We start from the raw sequence: 16588 nt of genomic DNA, 5'->3' as shown, positions 1-16588 counted from the left end.
CCTCACCCCGCCGCGGCGGGTCAAAGGGCAGCATCGTACGGATCGCCGGAGGGAGAAGGGGAGAAACCGCTACGCCCGGCACAGACCGCGCACGCCAGGCGGGGAGGGGGAGTGTACGGCGCATGCGCGTTCGCAGCCCGCCAAGGCGCCGCGGGGGACGCATACGCATTGCGCGCGGCCGGGACTTTTCTCACAACACTCCTCCTCCGCTGCGTTTCGCTGCGCTCTCTTTGTCGCGCTGACAGCCCCGCGTCTCTTTACGTCACTTCCGCCACGTGGCCGCCCCGCTCCGGGAGCAGGTAGGCGCCCGGCCCTCAGGGGCCGCCCCGGGCCGGGTCCCGAGCACGGCGGGCGCAGCCGCGGGTGAGAGCCCGCGGGGCCGCTGCCGCCCGGCCCACCGCTGCGACAGCCCCCGGGGGCCCCTCAGCTGCGGCTGCCTTCCCGCCGGCGCCGCAGCATGGCCGTCTTCGACACCCCCCAGGAGGCCTTCGGGGCCCTGCGCCCCGTCTGCGTGCAGCTGACGAAGGCACAGACCGTGGAGAACGTGGCACGTCTGCAGGCCCACCTGGCAGCGGTCAGCGCCTCGGCCCTGCAGGAGCTGCAGGAGTACGTCCTCTTCCCCCTGCGCTTCGCCCTGAAGGTGCCGGGGCCCAAGCAGGAGCGCCTGGTGCAGAGCGTGGTGCAGTGCATTTCCTCCGTCCTCGCAGCAACCTGCGTGAAGAAGCAGGAGCTCCTGCAGGAGCTTTTTTCTGAGCTCTGCACATGCCTCTCTCCCCCTTCTGGCTCAGGCAAACCAGCCCCACTGTCAGAGGAGTTGAAGCTGGCTGTAATCCAGGCACTCCACACCCTGATGCATTCAGCTTATGGGGATGTTATCTTGTCTCTGTATCAACCTTCCACCCTTCCTCTCTTAGGATTTGCTGTATCTTTGCTTCTGGGCCTAGCAGAGCAAGAAAAAGCAAAGCAAATTAAGATCTCTGCTTTGAAGTGCTTACAGGTCCTAGTTCTGCAGTGTGACTGCCAGGAGCATCGACACCTAGATGAAGATGAGGCACAGCAATGTGGGGATTTGTTTGCTTCTTTTCTGCCTGGGATTTCCATTACGCTGACTCGGGTTATTACTGGAGATGTCAAACAAGGTCACAAACCCACTGTTTCTGCCATCAGACTCTTTTATCTGATTGTTGGCTTGGTAATGGCTGATGCACAGCTAGCCAGAATCCCAAAGAATAAAGAAAAGCTGCCAGCAGAACAAAGCAGAATATCAGAACTAATGGTCCACAGAGGACCTGACTGGAGTAAAAGTACTGCCGAAAAACTGTCTCTCCTCCTGCATAAAATCGTTGAATTTTCTTCAGTTCACCCCCACTGGAAAGTGAGACTGGAGCTGGTGGAACTGGTCCACCACTTATTAAGGAATTGCAGTCAGTCGCTGGTTGACTCATTCAGTCATCTTTTAAAGGCTTTGGTTGGGCTGGTGAACGATGAAAACAGCGAAGTCCAAAGCAGGTGTAACGAGGTTCTGCAAGGCATTGCAGACCAGAGGATTGTAGCACAGAATAGAGCTCTTGCTGATGTCCTCTCTGAGAACCTCCATTCCCTTGCCACAGCCCTTCCTCGCCTCATGAACTCTCAGGATGACACAGGCAAGGTTTCCACATTGAGCTTGTTGCTTGGCTATTTGAAGCTACTGGGCCCCAAGATTAACGTTGTCCTCAACTCCGTATCCCACCTCCACCGTCTGTCCAAAGCGCTGATGCAAGTTCTGGAGTTGGACGTGACAGATGTGAAGATAGTGGAAGATAGACGCTGGGGCTGCGAGAGCGCATGCGGACCTTCAGGCTCCTTGCAGCATGGTGTGCAGAAAGGCAGATGTCAGAAGAAATACTTCCGCTTCTTCACAGAAGAGAAAGTTTTCCAGATCCTTCAGCAAGTTTGTCGTGTTCTTGGCTACTACGGGAACCTCTATTTGCTTGTGGACCATTTCATGGGGCTGTACAGCGAATCTGGCATGTACCGAAAGCAGGCAGCGATGGTCCTCAATGAGCTGATTGCAGGAGCTGCTGGAATGGGAGTGGATGTCCTTCAGGAGAGGGAAGTTGTGCTAAACATGGATGATCTCAAAGGGTCCATAATGTCCATTCTCGATGAGTATACAGACCAGGCAAACTGGTATTTGATCACTAGCATTGATACAGAAGATATCAGCCACGAACAGTCTGTGCAACATTCAGGAGTCAGTGCCCGTCCAGGAGGCGCATGCAGCAGCATTCTTCTTCCGTCTCCAGAGCCGCACATAACCACCCGCACCATGAACAGCAACATCTGGCAGATCTGCATCCAGCTGGAAGGTGTCGGCTGCTTTGCTGCTGTCCTCGGGAAGGAGTTCCGGTTGCTTCTGCTGTCAGCTCTCTACCCTGTGTTGGAGAAGGCCGGTGACAAGACCCTACTCATCAGTGAGACAGCACTGGGGACTCTGGTAGACATATGTGAGGCCTGCAGTTATGACTCTGTGCAGTGTTTGATTAATGAGAATTCTGACTATCTCGTGAATGGGATTTCCCTGAATTTGCGCCAGCTGGCACATCAGCCACATGCTTCCCAGGTCCTGGACACTATGCTGAGGCATTCAGATGCCAGCTTGTTGCCACTGATAGAAGATGTTATCCAAGATGTCCTGTCTACACTAGATCAGTCTTACAATAACCAGGCTTCCACTTTCCTCAGGGTCCTCCACTCAGTAATGACAGCTTTAGGTATCTAAATTATGTTTACTTTGTGTAATTCAGTCTTACTGTAACTAAGGGTACTTGTCTTTTACCTTTCAGCTTGCCATGGGAGATTTCAAGTAGTGAGGCACTGCAGCATGATGGCAACTTTGCTTTGCTTGGTGGGCCAGCTCTCAAGCAAAGATCACCAGTAGCTTCCCCTCTCCACAATGAGTTTCTGTATGTCTGACCTGCAAACTTGCAGAAATGTGACCTTTAGTAGTTGAGAAAGGATGGATTTACTGCTCCCATAAATGTTTTGTAGAAGCATGTAGAGTGTTTTCCTGTTTGCATCAGGGTTTAACATTCCCACACCATCAGGCAGGTCACAGTGATGTGACAGAAGGTGCCTGATTCTGTAGTTCAGTCCCATGAGACTTGAGAGTCATGTTCATCTCTCAAGGAGTCTGTGGTACCTTGCTGACTTGCAGGAGAGGATCGTGATTGCTTAGTGACATATCAGTTCCTTTTTTGCAGTGCAGTGGTTTGGATTGTCCTGCGAGGAACACCAACAAAAGCAGACTGCTGAGTGGCAGAGCAGGACTTTGTCCCAGGGGCAGCAGGTGGTGACAAGGCAAGAAGTGGAACAATTCTTTCTTGACTATGTCAGACAGAAGCAGATCGCAGAGGGCAATCTTCCTGACACAGAGGATGAGGAAACAGGTCAGTACTGTGTGTGACTGGAGAAGAGTATGTTCAGCTCAGAGAAAGACAGTGATCTCCAAGGTTTCCTTTTGTTAGATGGGGGACTTGAGCCCAGGCTGAAAGCCTAGCACACTCCTGACAGTCTCAGGTCTGCTTTGAGCTGACCGTAGCTCATATAAATTGCTGCTGGGTGTTCTTGCTTTGTTCCATGAGTGGCGGTGGGGGGAAATGAAATGCTTGCAGATCAAGGCTTGTGTAGCTCTAAGACACAAGGACACTATGTTTTTTCTTACCTCATAACAGGCCACTTGGGTTCAGGACCCAAAGTTTCCTCTTTTCAGGACCCTACTGCATTTTCCTCACCCTCCCTTGGGAATCCCTGTACCATTTTCTCCTGGCTAATGATGCCACCACTCCCTTCTCGCTTGGCCTTGACAGGCCCTGCAGACATTCATATAGGGAACTTTTTAGTCTTTACTGGGCTATGCTGCAATCCTGACCTTTAAATACTTCATCTTTAAATACCCAGGCTTTTCATTTTTAATAAAAATCAATGGGAAATAAGTCCATGGTGAGGAGAGACTGCAAATGTCAGACCAACTGCATTGTCCAGTAAAGAAAGCAAACCTTCCCTAGTCCCACACTCTTAACTGAATCTGATGTTTTAACTTGCAGAACTCAAGCGTAGACTTGACTATATCTAAATATATTAAAAAATGCCAAAGACCTCACTTGGGAGCTTGCAGAGTAGTTGTGAGTGGGTATTGTGTTCTCCCAGAACTTCCAAGTCATTTTCACGGCTTCAGTAGTGGTTTTGTCTTCCAGATGATATTCCCCCCCTTCCTAAGCCAGAGCCAAACAACTCTGACACAGAAAGAGAAACTCCGCTACCAAGCCATGCTCAACTGGCCAAAGATGTGATGGAGAGGTGCATCCACTTGCTGTCTGACGGGAACCTCCGAGTGCGGTTGAAGGTTAGTAAACGCCGGCTTTGAGGGGACAGGTGGTGCCCATGAAGGGGGCTGGTAGTTCATCAACATGTGCATGATGCACGTTGGGCTTCCTGCTGTAATGAGGTTAGTGCTGCCATATGTTTATTCAGGACAGACGCTCCAAGTCTGGCAAGAGAAAGGGAGGCAGTTTTCTGGGAGTAGTCTGTTTTACCAATGGCAGCCAGGCTGACCAGAATCTTAAGGGTGGCTTTATGTCACGCACATTCCCTTAATGCTCATGATACTCAAGTCTTGTGCCTCAGCCTTTGGTGAAGGAAGCAGAAGCATCTTTCTTCCATCTAGGCCTCCCATCCCCCTTCCTCAGACTGTAGCGCACAGACTGATGAACATTTCTGAAGTTGCTGGGGTGATGATAAGCAGGGCTAAAAGCCTGGGTTTTTTTAATTATGAAAATCCTTTGAAGGTGGCCTCCTTTTAAACTGCGAAGCGAGACAGAAAATGCAGCAGTGAGGCATAACCCAGATTCTTACCACAGAGGCCCCAGCCCTACCAGGTGATCCTGCTGCCGTGCCACAGGAGCAGGAGGGTCCTAGTGCACAGCTCAGCCTGCAGGATCAGGCCAGGAATCACGCCCTGGTTCCAGCCCGGCTCTGTAACCCAGCACAAGTTATGTCACTGTGCTGCTTGTCCCTTTCCAAACAGACCTGTACTCTCTGCGCTGTTCTGTTATTCCAGTTCATGCTGAGGTACAACTGTACCCTTTTGTATAAAAGCCATTATTTCTCCTGGCTCCCTGGCATGACACTGGGGATCCACTTGAATGCCTGGTGCTGCAGCACTCTGAAAGTCTGTTACCTACCACTCCTTCCCAGGTCCTGGACGTGCTGGAGCTCTGTGTAACTGTGCTGCATCCTCACGGAAACCATCTGCTTCCCATGGCTCATCGTGTCTGGCCAGCTCTTGTCACCCGGCTGATTAGTGATGACCCTCTGGCAGTGCTCAGAGCCTTCAAGGTACAGCAGCAAATCTCTGCCAACAGCCTTCAAGCTGGTGCTTAGAAGGCAAGCGGTTCTGGCATTGCTGCAGCCCGTGAGAGAAGCATGAGCTTGTGGAGTGATTTTTAAACATGGTTTGGAATGCAGGGTCACCACCCTGCAGTGGGTAGGCTTGTACCACTCCCGCTGCAGCTTGTCCACAGATAAAACCTTGCCACTGTTCCTGAAGGAAACAGCAATATTAGTGGTTATTGCAGGAAGCAGAAAAACAGTTCTTTTACAGCCTAAGTAGCTGTCAAGAAGCATCATATAGTGCAACTTGCCCTTGCTGGAGCCACAGTCTCAGCACCCCCCCTGCCTTTGGAAGTGTTAGACCGAAGAGAAGGGATTGTTTTGCAATTGAGGCATTGGCAGGGGAGGGGAGAGGTTAAGCAAAGACTTAGCCTCATAATAACACAATTAACGAGCTCCTGACCATGTCAACTGACTTCATTCTCTTCCTGACTCACAAGCTGGACAATAAAGCATGTTTCCAGAGGTTGCCAGCCCTGGGGTTTCACAGGGCTTCCTCTGCTGTGCAGAATGAGATTCATTTTAGAATCCTTCACTGTGAATAAAAGGAGAGTTTTGATTCCCCAAATTCAAGAAGCTATACACTGGAATTTCAGAATAGCCATATCTCACATGTTCCTGCCCTAAAAGAAGGAAGAGATCACTACACAAAAACTATTTAACTCTTGAAAAGTTCAAGGGATCATTACAATTGGCACTGAGTTTGGGTTTTGTTACAAGAAATCCTCCAGGAGCCTCTTCCTTCCTAAATCTCAGGACAGGAAGCGTAGTAACAGTGTAAGCCAAATACAGGGTAACCAGCATCTCAGTCCTGCACACTAAGACCACAAACTTAATGAAGTTCCAAGAGAGAATCATGTTGTGGCCGTGTGGGTTGGCCCCATGGATCCCCACTTCATTTTTACCTTTATTTAAGGCCATTCTCTAGGCCAGTTTGGTTTTTATCCTGGGCACGCGCCAGTAGTGCTGGGTGCCCTACGCTGTAGCCAGTTGGCTTTTCTGTTCTCCAGTGTGCTTGTAAAGATGGGCTGTTTCCACCACAAAGGTGATTTAAATTTTAATGGCATGTTCCATCAGAGGCTCCTCCAGCAATTCTGTACAAAACTTCACAAGCTACTCTTACCTTTACTGTGCTAATGAGAGAAGGGCAGTCCCAGGAGGTTAGCCGTGTGAAACTGAGGAGCAGGGTGCAGGTCACTCAACCTCCCCATCGAGCATTCGCCTTCTGCTCATTATGGGAAACTGTGGCAGGTGTGGTCACATGGCTCTCAACTGCAAAAAGATTATCAAGGGAGAACGAATGCCTCATCCCCCCCAGCTGGTGAGGATTGCTGAGCCCTCCCAGACCTGTGTGTGTGCTTACCCTCCAGTAACTGATGTTTCTCCACTAGGTGCTCTGTACCCTGGCTCAAAAGTGTGGGGACTTTCTGAGGCAGAGATTCTCCAGAGATGTCCTGCCTAAGCTGACCAGCTCCCTCCTCAGCCAAGCCCCAGCAAGTGCCAGAGCCGGGCCTGTGTACAACCACACGCTTGCCTTCAAGTTGCAGCTGGCTGTGTTGCAGGGACTGGGTTCTCTGTGCGAGAAGTTGGACATGGGTGAGTTCCAGGGAAAGTACCAGGTTGTATGAGACCTATGCCAGACTTATCTCTTCTCCTTTCATCTCCGCTGACCAGGCCCGCACTTGCTTCTCATCCTTCTGCTACCTCATGGGATTGATTTCCTGGTCTTCTCCAGCCTCATCCCTTTCAGGTCCTGCTGGGCCTTAATCCGTCCTCTTTGAGAGCTCTGTAAAGAGGGGCTGGTCACTCTTTACTCCCCAAGAGACAAATGGGAGACCTGTTGGGCCATGCTTTGTTCTTAATTAACTGAAAAACTGGAGCCTAGATAAGACTTGTGGCTAAGTTGACTGGTTCCATTTTGGGGCATCTCTCCGTGTGACCCTTTAAATGCAGCACATCACATTCTTCTACTGAATGAAACTCTCTGAAATTCTCCTAGGTTAAATTTCTGGAGCTCACTTTGATGAGGGAGAAGGTTTGCTGGCTAGTTGCTCTTTTCCTCTCAATGCCCTTGATTGCTTTCCTAGCTTTGCAGCAAGATGCTTAAGAGGTGAGGTCAGAAGAGCTCTGGGTCAGGCAGTTCAAAGGCTCAGAAGCCACTTGCTGCCAATTTAGAGCTGATTCTGTTAGGCAGCAGCCGCTGAGTAGGTTACCTCCTATCCTTCTTTTCTGTTCCATTTCTGCAGGCGAGAGTGACCTGAATAAAGTGGCAGATGCCTGCTTGATTTACCTCAGCGCCAAGCAACCCATGAAATTGCAAGAAGCTGCCCAGAGGTAATGTCTCTTAAATGCAGGTGTATCAGGTGTACAAGCAATGCGGGACAGAGGGAGCAGAGTAACCCCTTTCCTTTTGCACCTCTCCCATTCCTCCCTCCGGCGTGTTTGAGTCCTGTACAACAGAGTCTCTCATGGAAGTTAACCCCTTTCTCCGGTGAAGTATCAATTACTACCTGAAATGAGCTAGAGAGGTTAGCTTGCCCACAAGTTACAGTTGACTTTCAGACTACCTCACAATGCGTTTGGGGACAGAGGGGGAAGATGTGCTACTTGCTTTTTTCTAACCACCTCCTATGCTAGAATACGTAGGGCTTTTGGCCCACTGATGGCATAAAACTGCAGAGGGGAAGACAGCTATGCATATATCCTATATGCCAGACATTCCCATGTATTTTATCGCTTAATACCTTCTGCAGGCTGGGGGATTTACTTCTGTTATCCTTCCATTTTCCCTGGGCTCCTGTGATCACGTCCGTGCGGGCTCTGCCAGGTGGACCGGGGTTTGTTTGGGAAGCTGTCAGTCTTGGCACCGGTCTTGCTCTGAGAAGGCTGGGAGAGGTTAAAAGAGCACAAACAGTTTAGGTGAACACACATCAGCAATATGAAGTGTTGACAGACGTACTTTGCTGCTTGGTGTTCAAAATCCTGCTCAGCATGTTCCTGCTGTCAGGATAAGAAATCACTATTGTCATATGTTGTCACCTGGAAACAAGGCCAGAGATTTCAGCAGACAAATCGAGTCCAGTTACAGAACGTGGAAAGTGAATAACCAAGCCGTGCACCTCTGTCTCTGCCGAAGGACGGGGATAAAAGCCCCCCCCTCTTTCTGTGTGGCCAACCCTCCCCACCCCTGAGGGGAGCAGGTTCCGCAGGCGCTGCGGATTTCAGAGGGCAGGCTGTTGAAAAGGGAAGAGCTGCCAGTTCCCTTTCACCTGAGCGCAGGCTTCCCCGGGGGGTGCAAGGTGTGAAGGGCTTTTGTGCGGCTGGGCAGCAGTTTAGAGGGAAAGTGCTTTCAGAAGCTGTAGCCTTTGTTTGTATTCCTGCGCTGGGGAAAGTAGGTTTATTTTTACCTTAGTGGCTTTTATTGCATCGCAGCAGGCTTCAGCAGCATTTGTTCTGCAAAGGGGTTCTTCGCTGTAGGCTTGCATACCCTTAATACAATAAAGTGTTCGTCTGTGTAAGCAATGCTGCAATAGAAAGCAGAACACCAGGATTTATCCAGATATTTGGAATCTTAAGCTTTTAAATCATTAACAAAGCAGTCTGAAAAGCTGTGCAATTTCCCCCACAGCAGGGGTGGGGGGGAAATGCTGAATGAGCCCTATGATGTGATAGGGTCATTAGAAGCTATATTGTTAAGTGAGCTGGAGAAAAAGGACAGCAAAGTTTCAGGGCAAGTAACATTCTTCTCCTGTATATTATTTTTATTCTATTTTAAGGGAAACATGCCTAATGGTACACTGCTCCGCCCATGCCTTTCATGCATCATTGCTGTGGTTTGGGCTGGACTGGCCACTGAGGCAAACCAGGACAACCACTTCTCAGCCATGCTTCAATTTCCTTTCTCCAGCTGCTTAACCAGGAGATTCCTGTAAGCTCCAGTCCTTTTCCTTGCTCTCCACGAGCCTGAAAGTAATCCTGCAAAGTGACACAGGTTGTCACATGTAAGGCCCTTTACATCTAGGGAAGAGCAACATTATCAGCCTGCTACATGAAAAATTCTGCATTTTAAATGCTTCTAAAAAACGGACAGACCAGAACTAATCTTAACCACAGCATGAGTGCCAACATACGTCACATAACTCAGCTTTATCACTGCAGAAATCATACAAGGTAAAAAGGTGTTTGGAATCAGCTTGCCATGTTGATTTATACTAACTGGCCTTTGCTCAGCTTTTTGGATTCTTACTCAACTCATGAGTTGTGACCTGCCAAGAACAAGGTCAGGTCTTACAAAGTCAGCAGCAGCTCCAATCACTCCTTGCACTAAGATTCTGTAGGTATGCAAGGGCTAAGCAAGAATTTTTGGCCAAGGTGCTGGAGCCACAAAAAGAAAAAAAAGGGGGAGTTTTGGCTGTATTCCAGGGATGTTATCATGCCCCAGGAAGGCTGCTTAATCCCATTTGTAGGACCCTGCAGTTTTATTAGATGAACCAGTGGGAATAGGTGAATTTTGTAACTGCAGCTTCATGCAATACTCAACAGGCAAAAATAGATGCTGGGAAAAAAAAGAACTCCAGCATGTCTGAGGAAGACAAAATGGGACAATAGGCTTTATGATAAGATGACTGCTAGGAGTATTCCAGGAGAGGAATATTATCCAAAGCTTGGAAAAAAAATGCTGAAGAGGATTTTGGGAAGGCTAGGGAACACTGGATACATCTCTGCTTTCACTGAAAATAAGCCAGTGCAACTGTGGGTAAAGTGACCAGAAACACTTGAGCAGCTAAGGGGTGGTGGTATGGGGCCAAGCACTGGCAACAAGGCAGGGGGGAAGGTGGTGTAAACTGAAAGTCAGAATACGTAAACTTGAGTTTCTCATTTATTAAGTTGCATCATCCCTGACAAGCTTTTCACTTTGGGGAAAAACAAAACAAAACAAACATTTTGAAGGAAAAGAGATTAAGAAAATGTCATTGGCTTATGTCAACACTTCACAAATAGTTCTGCATTTTTTCAGTGTGAAGTGACTGTTTTGAAACATAGTTAATTCCTAATAAATGTTTACAGCCTGTGAAGTTTACTGTTTGACCCTTTGGTCAGTCTGGATAGGAGGGTTGATTTTTTTTCAGGATGCAGAAGTAATTTTCCCAGTTCTTACTGAAGTCTGTGGTGAACTGTATCTAGTTAAACATTCAGCAGAGAGGCAGAAGCCAGAAAATTTGTCCTTTTCCCAGCCTGATCACCGTGCTGTGGCTTTGCTTAGAACTTGGGAAAAGACAAGGCAACAGAACAGCCTAACTCTGCTCTGTGCTAGTAGAATAAGTTGTTTAGCACAACTGGAACAAATACGAGCTATTTTTGGACCTTTTTAGATACCAAAGTTGATTATGCAGTGTACGTCTTTTGGTTTGATTGTGTAGTTTATTGGATACTTACTGACAGCTGTCATTTGCATGCTGGGTTGAAGTACACTAAAACAGCCACCTGCACGAGGCAAAATTCAATAAAATGATATTTAAGTTAAAAAAAAGCAACAACAGAAAACAAACCTGGATTAACCCCAGGATTCTTTGCCATGGAAACAGGTTGCTTAGAAACTACCCCAGAGTTAGTTTGAAAATGTAGAAGTCAAGTTGTTCTTTACGCTGCACAGCACTCCAGGTTATCAGGAGATAATCACACACCTCGAGCCATTATGGGCACAAGAGGCAGTGGAGTTCTCCAGGGACCAGCTAATCTCTTGAGGGTTGCTCTCTCCGGAGTGGCAGATTGGGAAGAGGTTGGAGAGCAGAGTATCTTTGCTGTGAATATAAGAGGTAAAGTTGTGCATGTGCTGCAGAAGCAGAAGCCAGCTGAATAGTATTCCCTGTTCCCGTGTTTACTTCCCAGTGACTCATCTTTCTTGCCTGGTCCTATCCACCCCAGCCATAAGGAGTGAGGATTATTTCGATGCAGCAGCCCATCGTAAGCCAGGGGAAACCACTGGGACCTGCTGTTTGCTGGCAGGGACACAGCTGCCCACTCACGCTGTCGTGGCCAAGTGAGCGCCCGGAGAGCACTGGCAGCCGGCAGGGCTTGGAGAGCTGGAGCAGGGATGTCAGCAGGTACAGGCTGTAGACCCTGCCTGCACTTTGCTCAGTCTGGCACCTGGGAGGATGGCACTCGGGTTGGGTCAGCCCTCCCTTTTCCAGTCAGAAGAGCTGCAATAAGCAAGGCAGGGGAGCGAAAAGCCCTGTGAGCTCACCTGCGTCTGGCTGTCCCCCAGAAAGAAGGCATGTTGCTGATGCAGTTGTCGCCAAGCACAGCTATCACTTTGGAGCACGTTCACGCTGGGTTCCTCTGGAGCAGACAGATAGGCACTGCGGGCACCCTCAGGAGGGGACACAGCCAACAGCTTGCAGTGGCAACGTCTTCCCTCGTTGCTGTTCAGAGACCTGCACTGAGAGACAAGCAAGTGGTTAACAGCAGACAGGCAAAAGCAACAGCTTTGGCTGCTCATGGAGTAACAATTCATACAGCCACAAGATTATTGTGAGGAGGTGAGGGAGCTTTCTAGTGCCTCCATCTCACTTCTGTGCTTTTTCAGGTTATCTGCGGCACTGCGCTCCCTTTCAGAGGAGAGCTTCTAAAAGGGATTTCTGCCTGCTCTACATAGGAAGCAAGCTCACTTTAGGGATAAGAGTTCTTCAGGGAGAAGTTTTAGCAGCAATCGGGTCTGGATTTTTTGTGGCTCTTGTAGCAGGTGGTCTTTGATTTTAGAGAGGAGAGTTCTGTCCTGTCCTTCTTGGGGGAACAGAGCCAAACCTGCCCTGTGATTTCTCTCTTACCTTGCCCAGCTCTTGTTCTCCTCACGGCCCCATAATTTCAGTAGAAACTAGAGGCCTGAAGATGTGTGGCCGGGCACTTACTGAGGTACTGGGAAGCTGACCCGTAAGTTTGGTGAGTGCCTTTGGTGCTCATAGTCTCCATGGGAGCGCAGAGTACTCAGCGCCATGCAGGAAGAGGCTGTGCGGTGCTGTCAGGGCAGCCTGCAAATTCTAGTTTAATTTTGTACATGGCACAGCCAGAGAGAACTTAATACCGGTTCAGCTGAATATGCCCTTCTGTGCATTAAACCCTGACACAGATCTAGCCAAGCCCAAAGGTTACCCACAATGAGAACTGGCGGAAAGAAATGAGTAAATGTAGGTCATGCAAATCAGCCATTTGCTCTTTTGCTCCTAGGAGCTTCCTGCTCTCCAGCAGGACTGTCCGCAGCATCTTTGTTACGGCAGCTCACAGCTGGAGTCAAAGTGTGAAGCGCATACTCAAAAGTCAAATCCCCCATCTTACCTGGGGTGTTGAAATTCAAAGTGAAAAACATCAACACAGCAGTAAAGCATTAGAGGAAGTTGTCATTCCTCTCTTCCTCCATTCTATAGTTAATGAAGGTTTATTTAAAAAAAAAAAAAAAGAAAATCCTGCTTTTTGAAAGGTGCTGTGCAGAAGGAAGAAAATTTGGAGGGAGCTAATAAGGAGCATGAGAGGAGACCACATAAGCCAAAAGCACAGCACTCAACTCTACTTGTGGCCCAGCCTGGACAGCTGTCCAGAAATACCCGTGGTTTTACCACCTCTGAAAAGGGACAGAAGTCCAGGTGGGTTGACCCCCTCACTCCCCCAGAAACAGAGTGGGTGGTGAACAACACATACAACTTCTTTCAAGAGCTCTGCCGGAGCGATTGTCCAAAACATGCCAGGTGTAAGTCGCACGTGCAATACCCTGCAGTCACCTCTACAGCGCTTGGCACAGGCTGATTTAGAAGGGCTTTTGCCAGCAACAGCCTATAATGCTGAGACCAAAGCCTGGGTCAGTTATTCACCAACTGCTTGTCTGATGTTGATAACATACCATGTAGCATAACAACTATTTTTCTCCCATTTGCTGGTGATGTGAAACCACCAAACTGTCTTCTCTTGGGCACAGGAGCCATTTTAATGGCTCTCTAATGAGCTTCCCAGTCTGACAACTGTCAGAGGTTGCAGACAACATCAAAGCTCTCTGTTAATGACTCTGTTGGGTGCCAATCAAAAGGCCTTCTCCTTACTTTTCTTTCCTTTCTTCCCACTGTTTTCCAAAGTGTTTTCCTCCACTTAATGCACGTGGACCCTGACAGCACCTGGCTCCTCCTGAATGAGGTCTGCTGCCCTCACCAGTACAAGCCCCCCCACACCAGCCTGCGGCCCGTGAAGCTCAGTGGGATGGGGAGGCAGCGGAATGAGTTCACCGACAACGTGCTGCTCCTGCTGGAGAGGCTGCAGCAGCAGGAGAGCGCGACGCCACGGGCTGGCACTCAAGAGGCATCTCCTCCTTGACGGATCTCCGCAGCGCCTGGGGAGTGGAATGAGGAACCACTGGGATAGAGCTTGCCTGGGAAAATCCCATCAGGCCCTGAATCATTCTGGGGGCAAAGGAAGGACTGCCCATTCTTGGGGTGCTGGCCAAGACACCCTCCCCATTGGCAGAAGTTTTATTTATTTTTTTTTAAACAGTGTTTGAGGATGAGGTGGGTACATGGCCCCATTCCTCCTGACTTGTGCTTCTCTGTACATGGTGCTGGAGAGAAATCCAGGGGGCACAACACATCTATTTCAAGTTCTTCAGTATTAGGAGAGAGTAATTTTCCAGAAATTACTTCCCAGTACATGATCTTTAGGTGGTGCCCCTTCAGCAACTCCCCACAGCCGTCTGACCACCTCACAACTGTGATATTCCGTCCTGTTCTCAGCTGGACAATGATTGCCAACTCAAAAGCTTTTTCTGGCCTTAACCCTTCTCAGGGAGAGAATCCTGTTTGGGGTGCAGCAGAAACCTTGTTTTTAAAATCAGTTATTATCAGAAAAAGTTAAAACACACTTCCAATAAATTCCTCACCAGTATTACTGGCAAGAACACCATGACCTTTTGGAAGGATAAAGGCTATTCCTTATAGTTTGTAGTTTGCTGAGACCAGCCAAATGCATTGTGCTCCCTGATTCTCACCACTGAGTACAAGACATGCTTTAGAGAAACAGCCAGTCCTGATTTACAGCTTGCAAGTGATTTAAGACTCCTCCTCGTTCCCAGATTACCTGTCATTCTCACAGGCCATTTCTTAGACCTCTCAAATTTTTAGAACCCACCCCAAGGAGAACTAGATGAAGTATCTACCTGTCCCCCAGTACAGCCTCCCAGGTGGGTACGTATGTGGTCAGACAATGCAGGCGGTGACATTAGGTGTGAGCGTGGTGGTACCATGGCACTTCCTTGAGCAGGTATAGCGCAATGCAGTGAGCAGAGGATGACAAGTCCTTGGGGTCTGCTTGCTGCCCCTGCCAAAGGGCCTCCCCTCCAGAACATGGCACGGGCTTGCCACTCACCTGGAAGCTGCTGTAGCGTACTCCAGCTCCCGAGTCCTGCAGGCTCCATCCCCGGAGACAGTCTGCAGGTGCTGCTTTACTTGGCTACTCCCAGACCATGCTGTCTCCTGGGTTCATCGGCTTCACCCAGGGCAACTTCTGGAAGCAAACTGCCTCCCGACACTTGTGAAAGTTTTATGCTAGTAAAGCAAAGAGATGGATCTTGACTGTAAGTTTGGAAGCAAGCTCAAAAATGCAAAAACCAAAGCAATAAACTGATTGTTACATGGAACCGGCTTTGTGCATCACTGTTGGGGATCCTGGGTGAGTGTCCAAAAACGTGCCTCAGCTGTTGGGACCAAGGAGACTGCTGCTAATGCCAACACCCCCCTCAGCTGAGATTACCTCCCTTTGTCTCCCTGGTTTTGTTCAGGCTTTACTCCTGGTTGGTTCTCCAGGAAAAACACAAGTCAGTGGCTTTTTAACAGATGGGACAGGGCTGTGGTTCAGCTTTTACCCTCTTACGCTTTTTTTAATATATATTCAGTGCTTAAACCGGGTTGGATTTTGTACAAAGGAGCCCTTCAGAGTTGATCTGACAGGGGAAGACAGGAGAGGCAGAAAGGTGAAATATTATCTTTGGTCTCCAAAGCACCCTTGGGGTTGGTGCAGAATTTTCTGGATTGTTGTAACACTTGATAAAACTCATCCATCAGGTGCACACGCTGCATCCAACCCGTCTCTGCCTTGCCGTCAGCGCTAGCTGAAGCTCACACGTGACTGATCAGCAGCACGGTGATGGTGCTCCTGCCCAAACCATCTGTTTGGTCTTTCCACCCACTGCCTCTCCCTGCCCTCCCTGCACCCAGCAGTACGGGGCTGTCACGGGCTCGTCATGGGCTGTGCCTCTTCCCAGGGAGGTACAAGTGAAACATTGCCATGAGAAACCTGTGCCATCTTCCTGCGGCTTGGTCTCGGCTCCCAAACCAGCCTGGTGAGAAGCACCCCTCCTATTGCCGGGCATCACCGGTCACGGGCTGCAGACAGGCAAGTGATTTATCTGCACATGCTCTGCGCTGTTTGGTCACCTCTGGGAAGCAGGAGTAGCCCAGCCTTGCTGGATTCACCTCCGCCGAGATAAGGCAAGCTTAAAAGAAAAACAAATAGCCTTTATTCTAGGGTGGGGGATTTTTTTAGAATAAAGTTATACATGTTTCTGAAAGGAAAAGCGTAAAACCAAACGGCATCTGCAGTATCCACCTATCCATCTACTGCAGCATCCACCACAACGAAACACCTCCCCGGCTGCCTTCCCAGCACCAGCCCTGTAAACCCACCTGGGTCTCAGTAGCCAGCCCATCCTGCCCAGCCGTGAGGACCCTGCGGACCGCAGCAGTAGGGTCTCCAAGGACGCCAGCCTGCCTGCCCCCACCTCAAGGCAAACCACGATGCAGGAGGACAGGCATGAGGCTCAAAGGCAGCACAGTCACATCAGAGTCCTTGCTTCCACCCCGACGATCCACATGCGTCCCCCTCTGGTCCTGTCCGCGCTAGCTCCCATTCTCGGGGTCTTGACAGTCGTGGTGGGGACTGTGCAGCCGCAGCTCCTGCAGACAGGGCTGGAAGCGAAGCCATCTCTGGCGGGTACAACATCTCAGGGCTGCATATCCCCAGCACGTGCACAGGCACAACCTGCCAGGACATGCTCCATGGTCAGAGGTCTCACGGCACCACACCAGAGCCCAGACCAGCCATCTCCCTCCCTCCCAAGTGCGGG

At 49.6% G+C, this 16588-nt stretch overlaps 1 protein-coding gene across 1 annotated transcript; it reads left to right on the top strand.

Moving 5' to 3' along the window:
* The first annotated feature begins 440 nt into the window (after positions 1–440).
* Positions 441–15095, top strand: TTI1 (TELO2 interacting protein 1). The gene is made up of 7 exons (XM_082491028.1): positions 441–2756; positions 3246–3431; positions 4239–4387; positions 5239–5379; positions 6825–7029; positions 7680–7767; positions 13554–15095. The coding sequence occupies exons 1-7, from the start codon at positions 458–460 to the stop codon at positions 13786–13788; spliced, it is 3303 nt and encodes a 1100-aa protein (XP_082347154.1). The 5' UTR covers positions 441–457; the 3' UTR covers positions 13789–15095.
* The last annotated feature ends 1493 nt before the right edge of the window (positions 15096–16588 follow it).

This window comes from Vanellus vanellus (genome assembly GCF_965231255.1).
Source record: "Vanellus vanellus genome assembly, chromosome: 15".
NCBI classification, from domain to species: Eukaryota; Metazoa; Chordata; class Aves; order Charadriiformes; family Charadriidae; genus Vanellus; species Vanellus vanellus.
This window is presented reverse-complemented; position numbering and strand designations above follow the sequence as displayed.

What these genes read in the sequence shown, in the direction of transcription:
- TTI1 (XM_082491028.1), top strand. Translation starts at nt 458, where the DNA reads ATGGCCGTCTTCGACACCCCCCAGGAGGCCTTCGGGGCCCTGCGCCCC. An exon ending in GTGCGAGAAGTTGGACATGG is followed by an intron (nt 7,030 to 7,679) that starts GTGAGTTCCAGG and finishes CCATTTCTGCAG; the next exon opens with GCGAGAGTGACCTGAATAAA. An exon ending in TTGCAAGAAGCTGCCCAGAG is followed by an intron (nt 7,768 to 13,553) that starts GTAATGTCTCTT and finishes TGTTTTCCAAAG; the next exon opens with TGTTTTCCTCCACTTAATGC.